We start from the raw sequence: 22,032 nt of genomic DNA on the forward strand, positions 1-22,032 counted from the left end.
AACTTCAATTTTTCCATTGTTGTCAAGCCAATTGACAAAATTCATCGTCTTATTGTTCCAATTACAATTGTACAGTTCTATATAAAACATGTTATTCAGTTGCTCTGAACAAGACAGCCTCTTCATGTCTGTGTGCAGCATTGTGCACTATGAAATCCTTCATAAACACTGTAAATTCAGTATTACTGGTTAAATCGAGTTTAAAGGTGACTTAATCCAAACTCTTGATTATGTTTGAAGAACCATGATCCAAAATGCCATGAAATGGTGTTGGTTGCATGCAGGAACCTGAGCAGCACAATAATCCAACACCCCAAAAACAATCATGCTGCAGTAATCTCACTCGTCCCAAAGCTCATGCCGTTTAGCTCACAAAAACCTGATGCCAAACTAATTCTGCAGATGTGAAGTCATTTGTACGGATAACTCTGCCTCAAATTATGCATGTGAAATGCTAGCAATGCAGCAGCCCATTCTGTATGCCACAGATGACGAATGCGCTGGCACAGATAAGTTTAGGGAAAAAGGAATAATGATGTCATTTATCTGCACTGCCAATATAATACACGTATTCTAATCCAACTTTTATAATAATGAGATTTCTGCTTGAATTGCACTGAACACGTAGTTCAAAAAAACGCTAATGTTCCTAGCAGTATCGCCCGCTCTTTGCATTGAGGCCAGATGAATTCAGAGTGAGCCGATATTACCGACTTGAAAGTTGAAATTGCTTTTTAACACTTTTCCTTCAACTTATTCATATAGCTTATTAATATTTTGAACTATGATCCCCATTTTAGGCCAAGGAAAAAAGACGTCTTCATCTATCATGTACAGAAGCATTAAAGCTTGGCAATCTTGTTTAGTTAATTAATTGAAAGGTGGTATTACTTTTTATATATTACACATAATTAAAATGCTAAATATCAGCATGACAACCAGGCTGATTTTTTTTTTTCCATGTTCTTACAAACATCAGTGTAACAATAATAAATTATGTTGTAGAAGCTGTGCAGAATATTATGTACACTACCGTTCAAAAGTTTGGGGTCATAAGATTTTTTAAAAGTCTCTTATGCTCACCAAGTCTGCATTTATTTGATCGAAACAGAAAAAAGTAATATTGTGCAATATTACAATTTAAGTTAACTGTTTATTAATCAGTTAAAAAGTTATTTTGTAGCTGTTTAGCGTACATCGGTTGTACACTCATTATTACAGTGCATTGTGGGATTGAATGAGTGCACTCGATAACATCCACTAAGGTTTCGGACACCACTACAAATGGCTGTTCCCTCAAATAGTGCACTATTTAAAGGTATAGGGGGTGATTTCAAACACAGCCTTTGGCTGAATTCCAAATGGCACCCTAAACCCTCACGGTCTTCCTCTGAGTCCACACTTTTGTGACGTAATGGCGCTTTGATCGCAAACTTGCGGGCTCAGCTGAAGTGCGCATCGAGGGCGCATAGCCGCAAAGGGGGCACTCGCTAGCACCCTTCTGAAACCTAAAATGATGAATGGGACACCCTACGGTCTCTCAGCCTTAATGGACATGTGCATGTGGCAGCCATTGCAAGCCCACAAGACCGAAAGTGCATAGAAGTGTGCCATTTGGGATTCAGCCCTTCTTTTCCTGCATTCTATTCTTCTGAAATCCAGAATGGCAGCACAGCTGAAAGGTTTGTTTGAGCTTCGCCCTCTACTGTAAAGGAGTGAATTCGCATTTCATTCAGCCTGAGGCTTATTCATTTCACTTTTGATGTTAAAGGGCCTTACATGTGCAAAAAATAGAACTTTATTTGTTATTAAAAAAACAAAAAAAAAAACAAGCCCAGCCCAGGTGAAAAAAAGTAACTCAAAAGTAACATAACGCATTACTTTCCATAAAAAGTAACTAAGTAACAGCTACTTTTTTTTGGGAGTAACACAATGTTGTAACATATTACTTTTAAAAGTAACTTTCCCCAACACTGTGTATGATAATATTCTGAAAACAGAACAGAACAACAAACTTTTGTCCTCTTAACACATGCACATCCAATAGTTTGAAAAGCTACTGACATATTTCCTTTGTCACTTGAGCCTGATGGACTTTGATAGTTTGTTTATATGCAGCTTTTCTACGTTTCTTTTGTTCTAGTTGTTATGTGAGCGTGTTGCTGCATTTTTGATGTGGAAGTACAATGTAGTATTCCTTAATTGCTTGTGATTAGATCAGCTGTTTACCCACCTGAGACTGTCTCCATCTGTTGGGGCTGGTGTGTTTGTTTCATAAAACACACACATATGCAAAAGCACGTCAGTATTCTACCTCATGAGCAAAAAATGAAGCTCGCAAAAAATGCGCTTTCTCTCTGTAACACATAATCAAACAGCGAACTGTATAACAAACTACAGGAGTGTGAGCCTGTTTTCACAGTTTAAAGTGAGTCTTCAGCCCAGGGCTCCAGAAACACACAGACACACTTCTGACTGGTTTTGTGGTCCATGGTCACATACATATATATATATATATATATATATATATATATATACACACATACACACATTCATTCTCCACATATGGTCACACATAATTGATTTATAATCACACACACAATCATATTTATCCTCTTGCGCAGATGTCTGCTTTTTCACATCCATAAACACATCCATACACGCGCGCGCAGGTTTGGAGTAAATGACTCTAGTGCTCGTTTGCTCAGACTCCTCGCAGTCGTAACACGCTGGGGAATGTATTTATTTAACTGAATTGGCTGAGTGTTTAGGCCCCGGTCTGACTGTATTAGCATGCTGTGAGTGTGCAGGAACGCTGGTCCTCAAGGGGTTTCATTATCCCGGTGTGTAAGAAATATCCAGTCATTGAGCTGACTCTTCCTTTGCAAACCAAACATGCATTTAATTACTGGTCAGACACCATGTAGTGAACCGTAGGATCATGCACACACTTGAACACAGAAACATACATAATGTGGAGAGCTGAGCTTATCAACCATGCATACCATTATGAAAGGCACATTAAAAGATCAATGAGATATGGTCAGGGCTTTGAAAACACTATAAATATCATGCAAACACAGATTCTCTTTATCCTCTCTGAAAGAATTACAGCTTTAATAATTACTAGTGTTGTAACCACTAAAAAGGCTGCTGAAGAAGGAATTCTGACAGGTTGATTCTTCGCTTATATGAAGGGCTCCGAATGATAATAGACCCTTTATTTATTCCTCCAGTATATTAGAACCCTATTGAATCCGCAGGCGGTAGAACAGTCCTCTAATTGTCCCTATTGTGAGAGGAGGCAAGTATTCGACTGTTGCTCTCTCAGCACCTGTTGACTGTGACAGTAACACATGAAATCCAGTGCTTATCTTTCCTCTAGATATTTAGAAAACAGCATAATGGAGGTCTAAGCCTTTCTGTATAACAGCAGAATTTCCAAAGATGTTAAGCAGATAACCACAAATTTGCAGTGTAACAAAAATAAAATAAAAAAATATTTAAAGGGTTAGTTCACCCAAAAATGAAAATTCTGTCATTAATTACTCACCCTCATGCCATTCCACACCCGTAAGTCCTTCGTTTATCTTCGGAACACAAATTAAGATATTTTGATGAAATCCACGTTTTGTTTTGTTTTTTTATCCTCTATTAAAAGCAATGAAATTACCACATTCAAGGTCCAGAAAAGTAGTAAAAACATCGTTAAAAAAGTCGACGTGACTACAGTGGTTCAACCTTAATGTTATGAAGTGACAAGAATACTTTTTGTGCGTTAAAACAAAAATAATGCCTTTATTCAACAAATTCGTCTCTCCCCTGTCATTCTTCCTGTCGCTGCAGAGCTTCAGTGTTTACGTTCGAACGCCGGGTCAGTATACGCACAAAAAGTATTCTTGTCACTTCATAACATTAAGGTTGAACCACTGTAGTCACGTTGACTTTTATAATGATGTTTTTACTACTTTTCTGGACCTTGAATGTGGTAATTTCATTGCTTTCAATAGAGGATAAAACAGCTTATAACAGCTTATAAATGATAGTATATGATGTTTTTTGAAAATGTAAAAATGCACAACATGCATGTGCACGTGTGTGTGCGTGAGTGTAGGTTGGGCTATACTTGTGAGGGCCAAATGTCCTCACTTATATAGAGAAATATTAGGACAATCGACTAGTGAGGATCAAAAGTTGTCCTAAAACCTTCTTCTTAGGACAGCTTAGTTCATAGGACAACTTTAATGAACTTTTTTGATCCACTTCAAATGTTGACTACCATAGTTAAAAAGGCTTATAAATAGGCCAAAACATGTTTTTATTTGAAGTGTTTTGCACATTTCAGTGAGGGTTATGTTTAGGGGTAGGAATTGGGTTAGATGATAGAAAATATCATTAACCTAATATAAAATCAATGGAAGTCTATGCAATGGCCTCACTAATATAGTGAAACAAACGTGTGTGTGTGTGTGTGTGTGTGTGTGTGTGTGTGTGTGTGTGTGTGTGTGTGTGAATACACATCTAACAGGTAATGGACATCTTAGTATGCACTGAACCTCTATTTTCTATTTCTTCCCTGCTGTATTTTTTGATTTTGCAAGAATTTGCATGTAAATACATATTTCTCACCTTTATCACTTTTTTGTGCTTGTCAGTTTTTGCTGAACGACTTCAACTTGTCATGTAGGTGTGAAAAATAAGAGCAAGTGTTTCTTCTGAGAGCATAATGAGTGTCTGGGAAGGCCAGTTAGTCTGATTTGTGTTTTATTTTTCCTGAACTTATTATCAAAGACAGAAGGAGAGAGAAATATGTTCTCTCTAATTCTGCGTGAATATTATTTGTGAGGTTTCTTCCAAGATGTCTTGAGGACCCAGTCTGCACATGAATCCTTTTTGTGTAATTGATTGCTATTGTTATGCTAATGCCATTTTAATTAGTATCACCTAACTTTCCCACTTCTAGTTATTACTGGAAAGTGATTGTTGAATTTTAGCTCTTTTGAAAATCTCCCTTTTCTTTTTCTTTATCTATTCTCTTTCTTTTCATTCGTTTCTGAATGTGCAGACATGTGACATTGAAGCGGTCTGATAATTAAGCTCTCTTTCTGATTTACGGTGCGCTCTAGATATTATGCAGATTGGGAAAAACAAAAGCTTTTTAAAGTTTCAACAACTTTGGCACAATCTCTGATTGATGCTCCCTCAGATGAGAGACTTGCATATGATTAATGACTGTACAGCATTGATATAATTATTGAATAATATTACTGCTTTGACTGCATTCAAATGCAATTCACTTGAGATACAACCGTTCGCAAAGTTACTGTTGCTACGTCCGACAAGCCATACTGCTCTCACCCCACACATCATGTTCAAAAACATCACAAAGAGGACACTGATAACGCATTGACAGACAAGATAAGGCAGGTTACTTTTGATATGAAACATCTCAAATTTCAAATTTTGTAATTTGTAAAGAAATTTAAACCATAAATACTATTTTGTGGCTCTTTAATGTGTCGTAACAGATTGCTGTAGCGCCTGAGTTTAAGCGGCTGGTGAACAGATCATCTCTTCCTGCTAGTTAATTTATAGCATCAAATAAACATGAACAAACATCAGAAGGAATGCTGTTTCAACCGCGGAAAGAAGTCCGTACACACCATTTTTCAAGTTCAAGTCCACCAAAGTTAATCTACTAACTCCCCTGACTGCTTTGTCGGACAAAATGATGGATTCGGTGTTATGATTGGTTAGATCACCTGTCAATCAAACTCAATTTATGGGATAGTAAATAAGGTGCAGATTTGAAAGTCGAATTAAAAACAGAATTAAATTCATATAACGGCAGTAAAAATAGATATTATTTGTCTAGCTAAATAAATACATGTATATATAATTATAAAAAAATAAAATTATATAAAAATAAATTATTTATTTTACTTGCAATTATATAAATTTTCATTCTTGACATTCTTAATGACATTTAAATTCCAAATCAAAATCATCTGTGTGAGGAAAATTATATATAAAATTTCTCATTAATTCCTCAATAATAAAACTCGTTAATTAAAAGGGAGACCACTGATAAAATTTAAATTTAGCCCAAACATTGTGATCATAGTCATAGATTGAAACTGAAAAAAATATTATCAGAAAATCAGACTTTTTCCTCCATGATTCAACTTTAGTGACACATTTTCCTCCAAGACCGGCACAGCATCAGAGAAAATATGACTAGTCTGCTCTAACAAAAATAAAATAATAAATAATAAAAAAAAATAAAAAGAGGATTTAAGCAAAGCGAAAAACAGAGAGACACACAATATACTGTGCAGATAGAATTAGGTCAGGTTCATCTACCTGCAGGCTACCAGAGCAAATCACATCCTCAGAGTTCAAATCAAAGGAAATCTTCATGCTGAAATGTGAAGTCAATGACGAAACACTAAAGTTTTCTGTCAAGAATAATTACATTATAAACTTCCAGACTCTTATGTAGAGTTTATATAGCACACAGGGTATTCTTACATGTGTAATCTATCTTTTACACTATACTATATTGGAAAAATAAGGCAATGTTCCTCCCCTTAAAGGATTAGTTCACTTCAGAATTAAAATTTTCTGATAATTTACTCACCCCCATGTCATCCAAGATGTTTATGTCTTTCTTTCTTCAGTTCCTTTTTGAGGAAAACATTCCAGGATTTTTCTCCATATAATGGACTTCACTGGCTACCAACAGGTTGAAGGTCCAAATTGCAGTTTCAGTGCAGCTGAATGAGGAATAAGAGTCTTATCTAGAGAAACAATTGGTAATTTTCTAAAAAAAAAATATATATATATATATATACTTTTTTACTACAAATGCTTGTCTTGTACTAGCTCTGCGATGCGATGTAATCACATTGGAAAGGTACGCATGACGTAGGCGGAAGTACCGTGATATGGCGAAAAACTCATTTTCTCCTCCAACTTCAAAATCATCCAACATTGTTGTTTTAACTATTTTTTGTAAAGGCTGTTTGACTCAGTCTTTGCACTTTTGCTTTGTAAACACTTGCTCGGTACTTACGCCTACGTCACGCATGACCTTTCCAACATGATTACGTAATGTGTGGCGCATCACAGAGCTAGTGCAAGATGAGCATTTGTGGTTAAAAAGTATATCTTTTTTTTTTTTTCTTTTTTTTTAAGAAAATGACCGATTGTTTCACTAGATAAGACCCTTATTCCTCGGCTGGGATCATGTAGAGCCCTTTGAAGCAGCATTTTGGACCTTCAACCTATTGGTAACTGTTGAAGTCCACTATATGGAGAAAAATCCTGGAATGTTTTCCTCAAAAAACCTTAATTTCTTTTCAACTGAAGAAAGAAAAACATAAACATCTTGGATGACATGGGGGTGAGTAAATTATCAGGAAATTTGAATTCTAAAGTGAACTAATACTTTAACTTCTTAATTAACCATACTGTGCAACCCAATCAATATATTCAAATACACCACTAAGGTCATTAAAACACTCTTGTGTATTCCAGAGAGCTGTATTATACAGTATATTGTATATCTTTGCCACTGTTTGACACATTTTTGCCACTCTTTTTGTCTCATTTAGTTACACACTGACTTGGATAAAGGGGATAGCGCAGTGAAATACACTCTCTCAGGCGAGGGGGCTGGAACCATCTTCACCATCGACCAGACCACCGGGGACATACACGCTCTGCGCAGTCTGGATCGGGAGGAGAAGCCTTACTACACGCTACGAGCGCAAGCTGTGGACATCGACACCAACCGTCCACTGGAACCAGAGTCAGAGTTTGTCATCAAGGTGCAGGACATCAACGACAATGAGCCAAAGTTCCTGGAAGGCCCATACATGGCTACTGTACCTGAGATGTCACCTGTGGGTAAGAAGCCTATTAAGATGGTTGCTTTTGCTGAAGCATGGGTGGTGTTTTGGTGCTAGAGGTTGGAATTCTGTCAGTAAAGCCCTGATTTTTACTTTATTTATGTTTAACTACAAGGTTCAATTCACTAACGTTAGTTAATGCGTTAGGAAATCATGAACTAACAATATATATATATTTTTTTTTTACAGCATTTATTATTCTAGGATAATGTTAATTTATAAATAAAAATATTATTACAATTTCTAAATATTAAATTAATCAATTAATATCATTTATGTTTACAAATATTATTATAATTAATGTTTGTTCATGCTACATTAATTTGAACTAATTGTTGTAAAAATTATAATGGTTCCTATATAATTGGCATATTTAAGTTTATTCTTCTGCATAGCAGAACAATGCAAACAAATGTTAGAGCAAATAAAAAAATAAAATAAAATAAAATAAAATAAAATAAAATAAAATAAAATAAAATAAAATAAAAAATAAAAATCAGAAATTTAACCTATGGAAGTCAGTCAATGGAGCCTAAAAGTTACAATGATGATAGTCACAGTGTTACAAAAGCCAGGAAAACCAGATTCCAGCAACAAGCAATTTGTCTGTCCACACCATGGTCATCCACCAGACGTGACGCGACAACGAGACGTGACAAGATCAATCAAAAATCACAGCCAAGCAGAACAGCATGTGGATGGCTCTCTCTCTCTCTCTCTCTGCAAGAGCTCTGCACTCACAACGAAATGGATAATTACATAATCAAATTCATAAATATTATACAATTTTAACATCATTATAAATGCACACTGAGTAAAACAATCTTTGTCATAGAATACACTTGTTTGTTCACACTGAGTTCACAGTTTGAACATTCTTGTTTCCTTTAATTTATTTTCAAGATCTGAGGTGAATTATCCATTGTCACTTTCAGTATGGCTATAAAAGTCACACAAAATTATATTTAATGTGAGTTTAACATTAAATAAAGCACATAATCATTAGGCTACCTGAGATTATCATTAGCCCCTCACACAGCAATCCTGGTAAATTACTGTAAAATTACCAGAATAACTTTATCGGTAAATACACAAATATGCTGTTCACACAAGAAATGGCGCTATGGCTTTTTACAGTTAAGAGACCGTTCACACATCAGCACCAAAATACTGGTAAATTCTGTAATGTCAGTCATCGGAAATGATCCTTAAACACTGTGCTGTTGTCTTCATTCGCTCGCATGAGGAGAAGCGCTTCAGTTTCATGTTCAATTTGACGTCTTAGTGACAGACATAAGGGGATGATCAAACTGAACGTGTTTTTGCTCTTAAAAACATGAGTTGCACATAATAGTATCCAACTGCAGAGCCACAGCACTGATGAATAGAAAAGAAGGCCGGGTCTCGAGTGCAACATGTTGAAAAAGCTGCGAGATGTGGCGCAACGGTCAAAGATGTCCATCTAGCGCATATTTACATAGAAAAACTATTAAAAACCAGCAGAGCTTACTGTAAACAGCATGGAGTAATCACATCATCTCCATAAGAAGTTTATGATTGGCCCAAAGCAGACTAAAAGCAGAAAGCATACTGGTCATTTACCGGTAATTTACCAGTAAAGACTGTATGTGTGAAAGGGGCTATTGTCATAATTTGTATGTTGTTGTTCCAGTCACTGAGATAGAAAACGAACAAATGAACGAACGAATGAAATGAAATGAAATAAGCTAATCAATGAAGCCTAAAGGTTACAGAGATGATTGCCACAGTGTTACAGTGAGGGATGCTGGAGGTCATACATTACTCATGTTATGAGTTTGCCAAATATTCATTGGTGTGGCAGAGGGGAGCTAATCCAGATATTACTGTGTGCCGTCAGATAATGAGAAGTGCATGGGCTCCAAATCCCCGCCAAACTGGATTACACAGCCCTAGTAGGATTTCTCATCTCACAGGGTAGAAACCTTGATTGTATTACTGATTATTTCACCAAGGCATCTGCTCTGGGTGATGATGGCAGCGGGACCTTATTTTGTTACTGTCTCTAAAAAGGCTCGTCTCTAAAGCCGGCCAGAAGTTGTATTGATTTCCACACAGCCTAATCCAATAGCCGTAACTACTAGCAGATCAATGTAGCGCTATCCTCTTGCATTCATGGAACACATTGCAGAGCTTGTTAAAGTCATAATGGCCTCCATTATTTGGACAAATATTCTTAATCATGATGTCAAATATGATTGCAGACGATGCATCAATCCCGAGGCCACGCTGGGGAGCTATGTAATATGACGCTACGTTCCCTGCAAACATGATGGTCGATGAAATGCTGGTTCCTTTGTGTTATATAACATTTAACTGGGTACTTCACTGATTTATAGTCCAAAGAAGAGAAGAAAGCTTGTTTGTTAACCAGTTTAGTTGGAAACATCACAGACGGGCCCACCATAGATGTTTGAACTCACTGCATGCTACTGAAACATTTAATTGCAAAACTATTTAAAATTAGACTTCAACAACGATATTTGATCACAGATTTATAGCAGAAATGATACAGAGAAGCAAACACGCAAAATAAAAATCGTTAATGACATTTATAATATAATAACGCAGCACATGTCTCAGCATTCATCTATGCTCTGCTATATTTGTCATGACAAGGGTTCACTAAACAACATCCATTATAACTTTTAGTTTGTATGTCCCTTTAAAGGGATAGCTCACCCAAAAATGAAAATTTGATGTTTATCTGCTTACCCCCAGGGCATCCAAGATGTAGGTGACTTTGTTTCTGCAGTAGAACACAAATGATGATTTTTAACTCCAACCGTTGCGGTCTGTCAGTCGTATAATGTTTGTCAATGGTAACTCCATCTATAAGAGTAAAAAAAAACATGCACAGACAAATCCAAATTAAACCCTGCGGCTCGTTAAGACACATTGATGTCCTAAGACACGAAACGATCGGTTTGTGTGAGAAACCAAACAGTATTTATATCATTTTTCACCTCTGAAACACCACTATGTCCAACTGCCTTGCGTATCCGGTTGGTGAGGTCTAAAAACGCGTTCTGATGACGGAAGTGATGTCTCGCGCTTATACTTCAATGAGTGCGAGACATCACTTCTGTTGTCAGAGCGTGTTCAGACCTCACCAACCGGATGCGCAAGGCAGTTGGACATAGTGGTGTTTTAGAGGTGAAAAATGATATAAATACTGTTCGGTTTCTCGCACAAACTGATCGTTTCATGTCTTAGGACATCAATGTGTCATCACGAGCCGCAGGGTTTAAATTGGATTTGTCTGTGCATGTTTTTTTGACTCTTATAGATGGAGTTACCATTGACAAGCATTATACGACTGACAGACCGCAACGGTTAGAGTTAAAAAACATCATTTGTGTTCTACTGAAGATACAAAGTCACCTACATCTTGGATGCCCTGGGGGTAAGCAGATAAACATCAAATTTTCATTTTTGGGTGAACTATCCCTTTAAATGCAAATGAGCTGAGTGGTGGTGTAATGGCACTTTTAAAAGATGTTAAATAAGTCTCTGATGTCCCCAGAGTGTGTATGGGAAGTTTTAGCTCAAAATACCCTACAGATAATTTTTTTATAGCATGTTAAATTTGTCACTTTTTGAGGGTGAGCAAAAACGCCCCGTTTTTGTGTGTGTCCCTTTAAATGCAAATGAGCTGTTGCTCTCAAAAGGAGGCGGAGTTTCAAGAGCTAGCACTTAGCAGCTCCGATTAACCTTACCTCACGCAGACTCACTGAAAATGTCAGAAATTGTTCAGCCTTTTATGTTCAAAACGGAGTTGGACAATGATGGAGAGACTCAAGAAGAAGTGACAACATTTTGAATGCAACAGGACGTTTCTGAACGGTTAGTTGATGAATTTATGTATCTGATGTGGAGTTAACTATCTTAAAGTCATTAATTAGCATATTCTGTTATGATAATCTATAAATCGCTTCAGTGGGAACTGTTGTAAGATGCTTACAAACCCAGAGAATATATGCTTCATGAAGGTAGAATAGGTATAGTTTAGTTTAATTACGGTTATAACTTGTCAGTTTGTCATCTTGCTTTTATGACATGCTATTGCATTTGTGTAACATACTGTATTGCAATAACATGCCCTCACCCTTTTGTTGTGTGTTCTCGTGGGCAGGGTTTATGTAAATTTTAGGGTTAGTTATGTCACCAACCCGGGAAGAAGCTTGTTGTAGTCCCTACCAGCCGTTTGTTGTAGTCCTTAAACTGAGAATTCTTTAAAAGACAATATCTCCGTTTGCATTGAACTTTCAGTGCTGTAACTTTGCAGATGTTTTTTTTATGCTCAAGCAGCATCATTACACACTAACTAAAGTTAAAAAAGTGAAATCGCAATAAACCACCCCTTTAAAAACGTGTGCACAATTAAAGTAATATTAGTTATACTAAATGTCAAACAGCTTAATAACACTTTTTTTAGATAGTCCATTTAGACATATTACTAATTTTAACCTGACTTTGACTATGTCAACAACTAGCAGTCATTAGAATATTAGTAGACTGTCTGCTTAATATCTGTGAACACTTTTTTTTTTTTTCGATGGTCCCTCAGTAACTTTGCAACTATACTAACCCTAACCTAACAGTCTACTAATACTCTAATGAGACTTAGTTGACAAGAATGTTCAAAAGTTACTTATAGTTAGTAGAATGTCTAAAGTGGACTGTCAAAATAAAGTGTTACCAATTTGGGACACATAAACAACAGGACTAAAAAAAAATCTAGAAATATATTCATATAGCATCAGGCTACCACAAATCATTACAATTACTACTAATTTCTCCCTTGAGCAATTCAAAATTCAGCTGCAATGACTTCCAAACTAAGAGTCTCCATTTAGTTAATTTTAATCCAAATGAATTCAGTTCTGAGTTATTTGTATAGCACTTAATGTATGGTAATTTCAACAAAGTTGCTTTATGAACTGCAGGAATTGCCTGCAATGATACAGCGCAGTAAACAGAAGCAGTAATTCTCTGGGACTCACGATCATTTGCAGTCACAGGCCCCAAGAGAGATGAGTCTTAAAAACGGGCCTGAACGAAAGCATTTACTGACTATTTTAGGAAAAGCAAGATTTGATGGAACTGTTCATAAGTGTTTGAGAAGAAGTCTTTTGTGCTTCAGCATTGTGAAGCAATGATATGCAAGTAAACAAGTCCTCTAAAAACAACATGAGGTTATCTTATATATTACAATTATGTATTTGTCTTGATCTACCCTATATTTTTGTATAATTTACTTTTCGCAGTACTATGCTAGTGTCTTCTGTTGAGTGGTCTGTTGTAGCATGTAATTAAGTTGGTCTATTCAAGTGGCTCCCTGTGGTCGAAGAGAGCAGCATAAGGTCATCTATTATCTACTAGTATACCCCCCCACACACACACACGCACACACACACACATACACATACACACACACACACACACACACACACATATACATAAGTAAACTGCATTCATCAAGTCAGGGAGTTTTAAAATCAAGAACACAGTGAACAGGTAATTAACCCACAGAATTTAATTATGGAATAAAGGCCCGTCTAGATTAAAACAATCAAAGTTATTACCGCAGTGTATCACTGTTGGATAATCCACATGATATCTTCACACATGATATCATATCATTCTTGATGATCGTAAGGATAAAACAACTGGAAATACAGAGTGCGTAGAAAGTTTAATTACATCTTTTGAAAGCTGATACTGTAAAACTGAAAATTACAGGAGAGAAATCACTTGTTACAACATACCGTACATAATATCACTGATGTAAATCACCTTTCATCTGATAAGCACAAAGAAAAAAACAATTTTTTTGCTTGTGAGTTTAAAGAGTTTTTCATCATGGAAATGCCAAGTATATATTCAGATAAACAAAAGAAATAAGAAAAACTTTGCGTGGCAAGAGGTAAAAACCAAGAGTAAAAGTCTGACATACAATTTGGTGTCAAGCTTAATAAACTACATGCCCTATCCTGCACCAAAGCCCTTTTCATGTTGCTTCCCCTGAGGATGACAGATCAGGGTAATTCACTTTGAGATTGTCTTTTCCTTGATCTGAATGGCAACGAAATGAAATGAAACCCTCCCCTTCCCAGCTGAATCAAAGCTACTCATGATCTCAGATAGCGAAATGTGAATAGACCGGTTTATAAGTGCACCATAGTCTAACATTGAAGCTATAGGCTTATTTTGCAGATATCTGTGTGATTTCTATTGTGGCTGCCACCACCACAAACTGAGTCTTGCTGTTACACACAAACAAGAGAGGAGGATTCTTGCAATTCTGCCTTGCCTTTGACCATATTTCTTGACATTAGATGTATTTTTCATCAGGTTACAGGATTTTGTTCTGACAGAATGTGACTCTAATTTGGAGGTCACTTAAAGGAGGGGAACTGTGTCGTTTTTTAATGTTTTTCACCTCTTTTATGTGGAGGCCAGAACAATCTGAAAACATATCGATGTGTGCTGAGAGAACTCAAAAAAAAAAAAAAAAAAGGTAATTGCATCAGCTGCTTGAAAAGGACTTCCATTGGGAAATGGCCTTGATTTAAAATCTGTACAATTACTTCTTGGTTTCTTTTGGTTTTTTTTCCCTCCCTCTCTGTCTCTCTCTTCCAAGGCCTTAAATTTTCTATTTATTTATTTTTTTTCATCTCATCTCAAACAGTACACTATGATAATTCATTCTACTTTGTGGTAGTGTTGTCAAAAGTAGTGTTCAAAAAGTGTTCAAAACAATCTTGATAAGATATTACAAAAAAATTTACTATATATATATATATATATATATATATATATATATAATATAATCACACTCTTGCTTGTGTCATAGGAAATATATAGTTAGTGTATATAGTGTATATAGTTCATATATATATATATATATATATATCAATAATCAGGAAACTATTCTAGAAAACAGTTCCTGCAGAAAAATATGATTCATTTTATTATTCTATATATATATATATATATATATATATATATATATATATATATAAATAATCAGGAAACTATTCTAGAAAACAGTTCCTGCAGAAAAATAAAATGAATCATTTATAATATTACAGAGAAACAACACAATTGCTGCTAAATTGTGAGATGGTGGAAGTGCAGAATACTGCTGCATTTCAGTAAAACACGGTGATTCAGCGGCCCGTGACCATCAGCTCATTCTACAGTAAGGATGGGTTGTCATTTATTGGGCAATTTAAAAGTGCTGCCTTTGTAATGTAAAAACTGCTATTTCAGACATATCGAAATGCAGTGGAAAATCAGTACATCGGAATCTACTTGGTTTTATGTCTGCCCATCATAACCAACGCATATAATGGCGTGCCTATACTGTAGGCCTGTTTTCGAGTCACGGTCAAACCCTACATTCAATCTACCAAGGGCCGATCCATGAGCTATTACAGTTATAACCTTGAACAAAGCACGATATCTATTCATGTGAATATCCTCTGTCTGTTTGCAGGTACGTACGTGATGAAGGTGACGGCAACAGATGCAGACGACCCTACATACGGCAACAGTGCCAGGGTGGTGTACAGCATACTGCATGGCCAGCCGTACTTCTCCGTCGACCCCAAAACAGGTAAAGCACTCATAGTAAACATACAGAAAAATGTCTGCTACATTAAAAATGAAATTATTATTATAACAAACAAGTTCCTCTGCTTTGTTTGAGTAATAACAACAGGCTAGGCTCATTAATTTCACAGTTCACAGGTTTCAACATAATTACATTCATTGACCCTATTAGACAAATAAGCTCGGCGGTTTGATTTGATAATGTGGCCAGCCAAGAAAATGGATTTGTAACTCAAAATGAACTGCAATTCATTTTGAATAGCGGAACAGAAACGAACATCCTGTCAGCTAAACAGGCCTGAAAAGATCTATATTTATACAATCAGAAGTGCTATACATTTCAGTCCCCAATACCCTCCAAATAGAAAGTAAAGTCAGCTTGGTAAAAGCAAATGGATTATTCTGTTGTTTATATGGCTGGAAGAACTGTAGCATCATCAAATGATGCAGCAAATAAACTGCCTATTATATTCTGCCACTGAATATTTTGTTATGCAATATTCAGGAGTGTTTACTGCAATGAATGTGAGTCTACAAATGCATTCACTAGACTGTAATATCCAATATGTAAAAGCACAAAGCACAAACCTGCAAGGTAAACTTGAGGCACAGAGCATGTGTGAGCATTTCCCACTTGTATTCGGTATGTTTACGGCCCTGTTGTACAAGTATTAAGCATAGCAAACAGGAATACATGAATAAAAAAAATATAATATCTTGTGCTCAAAGAGTGACATTCTGCAGCCGAACAAATTAAATGACTGGTAAGGAAGAAAAATCTGTTTTTGTCCCAAGCAAAAAAATTGGCAACACAAACCGACAGTAAAAGCAGTGAGACGAGGGCGGGAAAAAGAGGCAGGGGGTAAAATGCATAACGGAATCAACACTGAGAGTCGTGAGAGAAAACAGACTCGGGAAACACACACCTTAAAGGAACAGTTCACCCAAAATGAAAGTTTGCCACCATTTAATCACCCCCATGTAGTTCCAATCAAGTGTTATTTTCTTTCTTCCCTCTTTGAAATACAAAAGGAAGATCTCAGGCAGAGTTTCTGCTTTCAATGCAAGAAAAATGTATGATGATGCAGTAAATGATAACAAAATGTAATTTTTAGGTGAACTATTCCTTTAATTACCGACACACACTTCAAAGAGAGATCTGTCCATGCGAAACTAAAGTCAAAAAACAGATCCTCCTGTAACAGGCCCAGAGAATTACATGTGACATCCCTTTTACGTTTCATCTGAAACTGGCATTGTATGAAGGTCCGTGTCCTTCTTAACTGCTCACCGCCATGTCTAATTCAACCTGTGAAGTGCTCTCTTGATCTGGGAAAGCTTCTTGTGGCATTGGGAAACGCATTAGTTGTGCTTTATGGAAGAAAAGTGAGGGAAGGTGTTGCTACATTGGCTTTGTCAGTTTGATAAGACTGTTAAGTATCAGAAGCTTTAGGACTGACCTCAATCTTTTAGCTAGAGAAAAACACTTGAAGGTAAAGGTGTATATCACTGGTTTCAGGAATTATGCCCAAGGAGAACATTTTTTATGCTCTGTGTTACTTTAGAAACCATCTATGTGCTGGAACTTTAAAGAACCCAGGAGAGCTTTTCCTTTGTTAACTGCTGATTCCTAGAGGCAATGAAGTGTTCAGAAGAGGGCATAATGAAATATGAAATATCAAGATTTTTTTTAATTCAAAGAACCACATAGCCCATATATTTTTTTCAGCGTTTGATGTGCTATGTAGACATACTGTAATGCTTCCACTGAAAGCATTCATGGAAACTGAACTGCAAAAATGGTTAATTCAGAAATTGTCATCATGTTACAACCATAAAGACATTAACATATTCAGCAACTTGCAGTCTGAATGGCACAAATGTAGATTGGCACAAAAATTAATTTTGAAAGCAGAAACATTAAGGTCCCCTCCCATGAGGGATATCCATTCAATTGCTGATTAACAATATCAAGTCACACCCTACTTCTTTTTTTTTTTTTTTTTTTTCTCAAATTGATCAAGAAGCCATTTTACTCATACACATGGCGTCACAATAGAGAAGAAAAGACGAATACAATTTCTGTTTCATGCAGACGTTAAAATACTGTTTCGAAAATATAACCACAAGACTTAAATAATGTGCATGTTAACATTTTTTTTTGTTTGTTTTAGTGTGGAAAAAAAAAACAATTTAATAGCTATTACAACCATAAAACGGCATTTGTTTCCAGGTGGACCGTTAATGAACATGACACGCACGCCTCCGGACATCCCGTAGAATTCAACCAACCAGATGACGACTTCGAAAATTGCTTAGCACACCATGTTATACCGGTTAAAAAAACTGTTGGTATATTTTACCACCACAACAAATGTGTTAAAACATAGGTAACATCTCATCAGCCAGGAAATAGTTATAAAGATTTGTGAAGCAGGACTAACCTATAACCCCCAAACACTAAGTTGAACCCTAAAACAACACAAATGTAATGTGGGTAGGTCATGCTGAGAGGTAAATCGATTTTCAGGACACCAATAATAGCACAGAAATGACACACTGCACCTTTAAGTTCAATTTGCTTCGGTTTCCTTTTCCACAATGGTACAGACTTCCATCCATTTGCTTTTTTTTTGCCGCTCTCAATTTTCTTATCTCAATTGTGTCTGTTATTTTAGATTACCATTCACATCCCTTTCTCAGCAGGCCTCATTCTCAGGTCTAAACCCTATTCTTCTCCTCACCTTACCCTCTTTTCTGTAATCCGATTCTCTCCACACACTGATACCTGCCTGTATTCACAGCCTCTTCATCTACACTTTCTGTCTACCTCACGATCCCTTTATCGTCCTTTTCTCTGGTCTCTTCTTTCCATTAACGCAGTCTCGCTCTCTTTCGATCTGTGCGCAGGGGTGATCAGGACAGCTCTACCCAACATGGACCGGGAGGTGAAGGAGCTGTATCAGGTTCTCATCCAGGCCAAAGACATGGGCGGGCAGTTAGGGGGTCTGGCAGGGACCACCACCATCAACATCACCCTGAGTGACGTCAACGACAACCCACCCTAGGTTCTCCAAAAGTAAGATAGTAAATAACTGATAAACTACCAACTCATGTAAACTCAAATCAGTCAAAAGTTTGGACACACCTGTTCATTCTTTTATTTTCAACATTTTAGATTAATAATAATAAAGCCATCAAAACTATGAAATAACACAAATGGACATATCGGAACTATACTGTGATAAAGAATTTTGGTAACACTTTATTTGATGGCTCCCCAACTAGGGTTGTCAAAAAGTACAGACTGAAATTTAAAAAAATGTGATGATACCAGCATTTCCCCCTAACATTTTGAGCACTATTGAGTGGATTCTTAAGCACTTCTGATTGGCCATTGTGTTCACGTGCTCAACAGATATGTCTATGATTGTCTACAAAGATCAACGCTTCAAAAACATGTTGTAAATAGACATCAATGACGCTCTTTACCAAGCGCTTACACAGATACATATGGGAGCGTTTGAAAGTCGGGAACCTTCTATCAGCGGATATATTAGGGACACCTGCTTTCAAATGCTCCCGTGTGTATCTGTGTAAAATTTCAGTACCGACTTGGTACTGAAGTCGGTACTTTTGACAACCCTATTCCCAACAGACATTACACAGAATACTTTGCAAGCACACCCCTAGGCCAAGCCAAAAAGGGCAAAATATTTAGTGACCATTTCAATCACAAATCACTGGCCAGGAAATTAATAAGAATTGCACAAATACTGTAGATAAAGTAACTTGGCATGGAATAGCCTTCCCCAACTTGCAGACAGCTTTTTACAAGAAGAAGAGTCAGTGTTGTTCTGCTCAATGTTAATAGGTTCCAACAGTTCATGAGTAGTTGAAAAATGTCTCCCAGTTCATTTAAGTTTAATGTGAGACCAAATATTCACTATAGTGTTCAAAACTGGACTCTGACCAGGCCAAACCATGAGTCTGATGGACTTGTTCTCAAGCCACTTCTTGGTCGTCTTTGCAGTTTGGGCAGGAGCATTGTTTTGTTGAAAAACAACATCACTCCTCTTTAGACAACTTTTTAAGTGTGGGAAGCAAACCATGCTGCAATATTCTCCTGTACTCCAAAGCATTAAATGACTTTTCACAGTGAAGTAGCTCATCAATACCAGCACAATGACACCTCTTTCTCCATGCCTCACTGTGGAAGTGATGCATTTATTATTAGATTTCTCACCAGATTTTCAAAGACACCGCTCTGGAGCATCACCATGCATCTCATCACTCCACACACAACTTATCATATTCTGCCAGAAACTTCATAATGTCTTTGATGTTTTTCTGAGACACAATATTTAAGTAGTGCATTTGCATAAATTTAGCTAATTTCCAGTCCGATAATTTGTGGTTAAGACAATTAAAAGCTTAATGCTTAGCCAATTTGGGCTTGACTTTTTTTTTCTTTTTTTTTTGCCCAGGAGTGTAAAAGAGTTCAGAAGTATGCCATCTGCTCTTTTTAAAATGTAAAATTTTAGTAGGCACAATTTATTCAGTCCACAAAACAAATTTAAGCATAAACCTTTAGATCATAAGGTCTTTAAGATAACAAACATAAATTCAGGCAAGTGTGTCTAAACCTTTGCCTGGTATTGTAAATTTGCAGCATTTTCTTTTTAAATACACACAGGAAAGATTAAAAACTGAATTCATTCATAGAGAAAATGTATGCCAGCATTTGTTGAAAAATAAACAGATAAACTTGAATCTATAAATCTTGTTTGCATAAACCAGTAAATGCATATTTAACAGCATCCCCAGAGAAGTAGTAGAAAGACAAAAAAACTGCACGCAAATATCACTGGTTCTTGAGTGTATCAACATGCTAGATTTGAATATGCATGAATTAATGAGATTTCAGAGAAACCAGTTTCCTAAGTGCAAGCAATCATAAAAATGAGCATGCAATCTTCATAGCTTCTACTTAATAGCCTCATATTTTATGCATTTATATACTTGTAGAACTTCCTTTGTTTATTTTTCTACTGAAATAAGGCCAAGCCTTTAAACAGGTGTACGTGAACAAGCTCCATTTGCGCTCAGAAATCGTGAAATAGAAATCATGTTGAGATTCAGTGATGAGCACTGGTTTTCTAGCTGTGTAAATATTGGTAATACCCTGGGAGAGAAGTAGATTTCCATCTGCATGTCTCCGAGGATGGCACTATGATGACTGCTGCATTCTGGGCCGTGTCTCTGCCTCTCTCTCTTGTTGTTTGTTTTTTGGTGCATTGCACTAATGCATCTAATGACTTCTTAATTAGCTGAGGTGTTTTTTTGCAGGCATGGCCACTCAACACATTCATTTCACTAATCAGCATGATCTGTTTGTGTCTACTGCGCATGTGGCTTCACCAGCATTGGGGCAACTAACTAAAAGTAGTCGTTCTACGAACTTAACTACAGTTTAAGTAGTGTGGCATTAGCTCAGCTGTTTTCACAGTGTAGCTTAGCTAAAAAAAAAATTTTTCTAACAAAAAGCACTGTAGTGTGAAACCAACACTACATCCTGCTTTTTATATCACATTTACAGCCCAGTGCATTGAGACAGTTATCAAACGCTCTTTCCAACAATAATGTTCTCTCTAGGGTTGCGAACTTCTGAAATTTGGCACAGGAGGAGGAATACTGTGGAAGTATGGATCTGTTGTTATGTAAATATAAATATGTGCATTTAGAAATCAGAAATCAGTGAACATAGCTTAATACACACTCCAGGTCTTCAAGAGTTGGTTCACTTTAAAATGAAAATTAAGTCATCAATTACTCACCCTGGTTTTGTTCTAATGCTATATGCCATTCGTTCTTTTTCGGACCACAAAAGGAGAAAACAAAATGTCCCGCTCTCACTCGTCCATATAATGGCAGTGAATAGTGACCAGCATCAAGCTGCAAATAAAGATGCAAATAAAGTATCACAAAATGATCCCGTGCAACATGTGTTGTATATTCCAAGTGTTCGGGGGGAATACGATAGGGTTTGGTTAAAAAAAAGAAAAAAGAAAAAAAAATGTATATATGCATTTCAAAGACTTCGAAATTAAAAGGCTGTAATGAAAATTCAAGACTAAGAAAAACACGACATGAAATACAATCCATGTACATTCTTCTCTGAGGTGAAAATATCCGTTGTGTTCCTTGCAACAAGAAGTTATCGCATTCACATCTGTCAACTGTCATTCTGACTGACAACCGGAGTTCCGGTCTGGAGATATTCAAGAGATGGAGATATTCAACTCAGTACTCAGAAAATATACGGATACTTTTTTGGGATTTCTAGGTGTTTTTCATGTCACATTTTTATTCATTGGTACATGTTATTCCAAACATGACTTCTACTGAATCATTTACTCAAAACAACTAGTTTTTTTTTTTTTTTTTAAGTAGCTTCCCC

At 36.5% G+C, this 22,032-nt stretch overlaps 1 protein-coding gene across 1 annotated transcript in view; it reads left to right on the plus strand.

The window, feature by feature from the left end:
• The window catches only part of LOC127523513 (cadherin-12), a 153,229-nt gene that overhangs the window by 79,529 nt on the left and 51,668 nt on the right, over positions 1 to 22,032 (plus strand). The window contains 4 exon segments of the mRNA XM_051914282.1: positions 7,617 to 7,911; positions 15,457 to 15,576; positions 18,483 to 18,634; positions 18,636 to 18,651. Coding sequence (XP_051770242.1) covers positions 7,617 to 7,911; positions 15,457 to 15,576; positions 18,483 to 18,634; positions 18,636 to 18,651 — 583 coding nt within the window.

Source organism: Ctenopharyngodon idella, chromosome 12, assembly GCF_019924925.1.
Source record: "Ctenopharyngodon idella isolate HZGC_01 chromosome 12, HZGC01, whole genome shotgun sequence".
NCBI classification, from domain to species: Eukaryota; Metazoa; Chordata; class Actinopteri; order Cypriniformes; family Xenocyprididae; genus Ctenopharyngodon; species Ctenopharyngodon idella.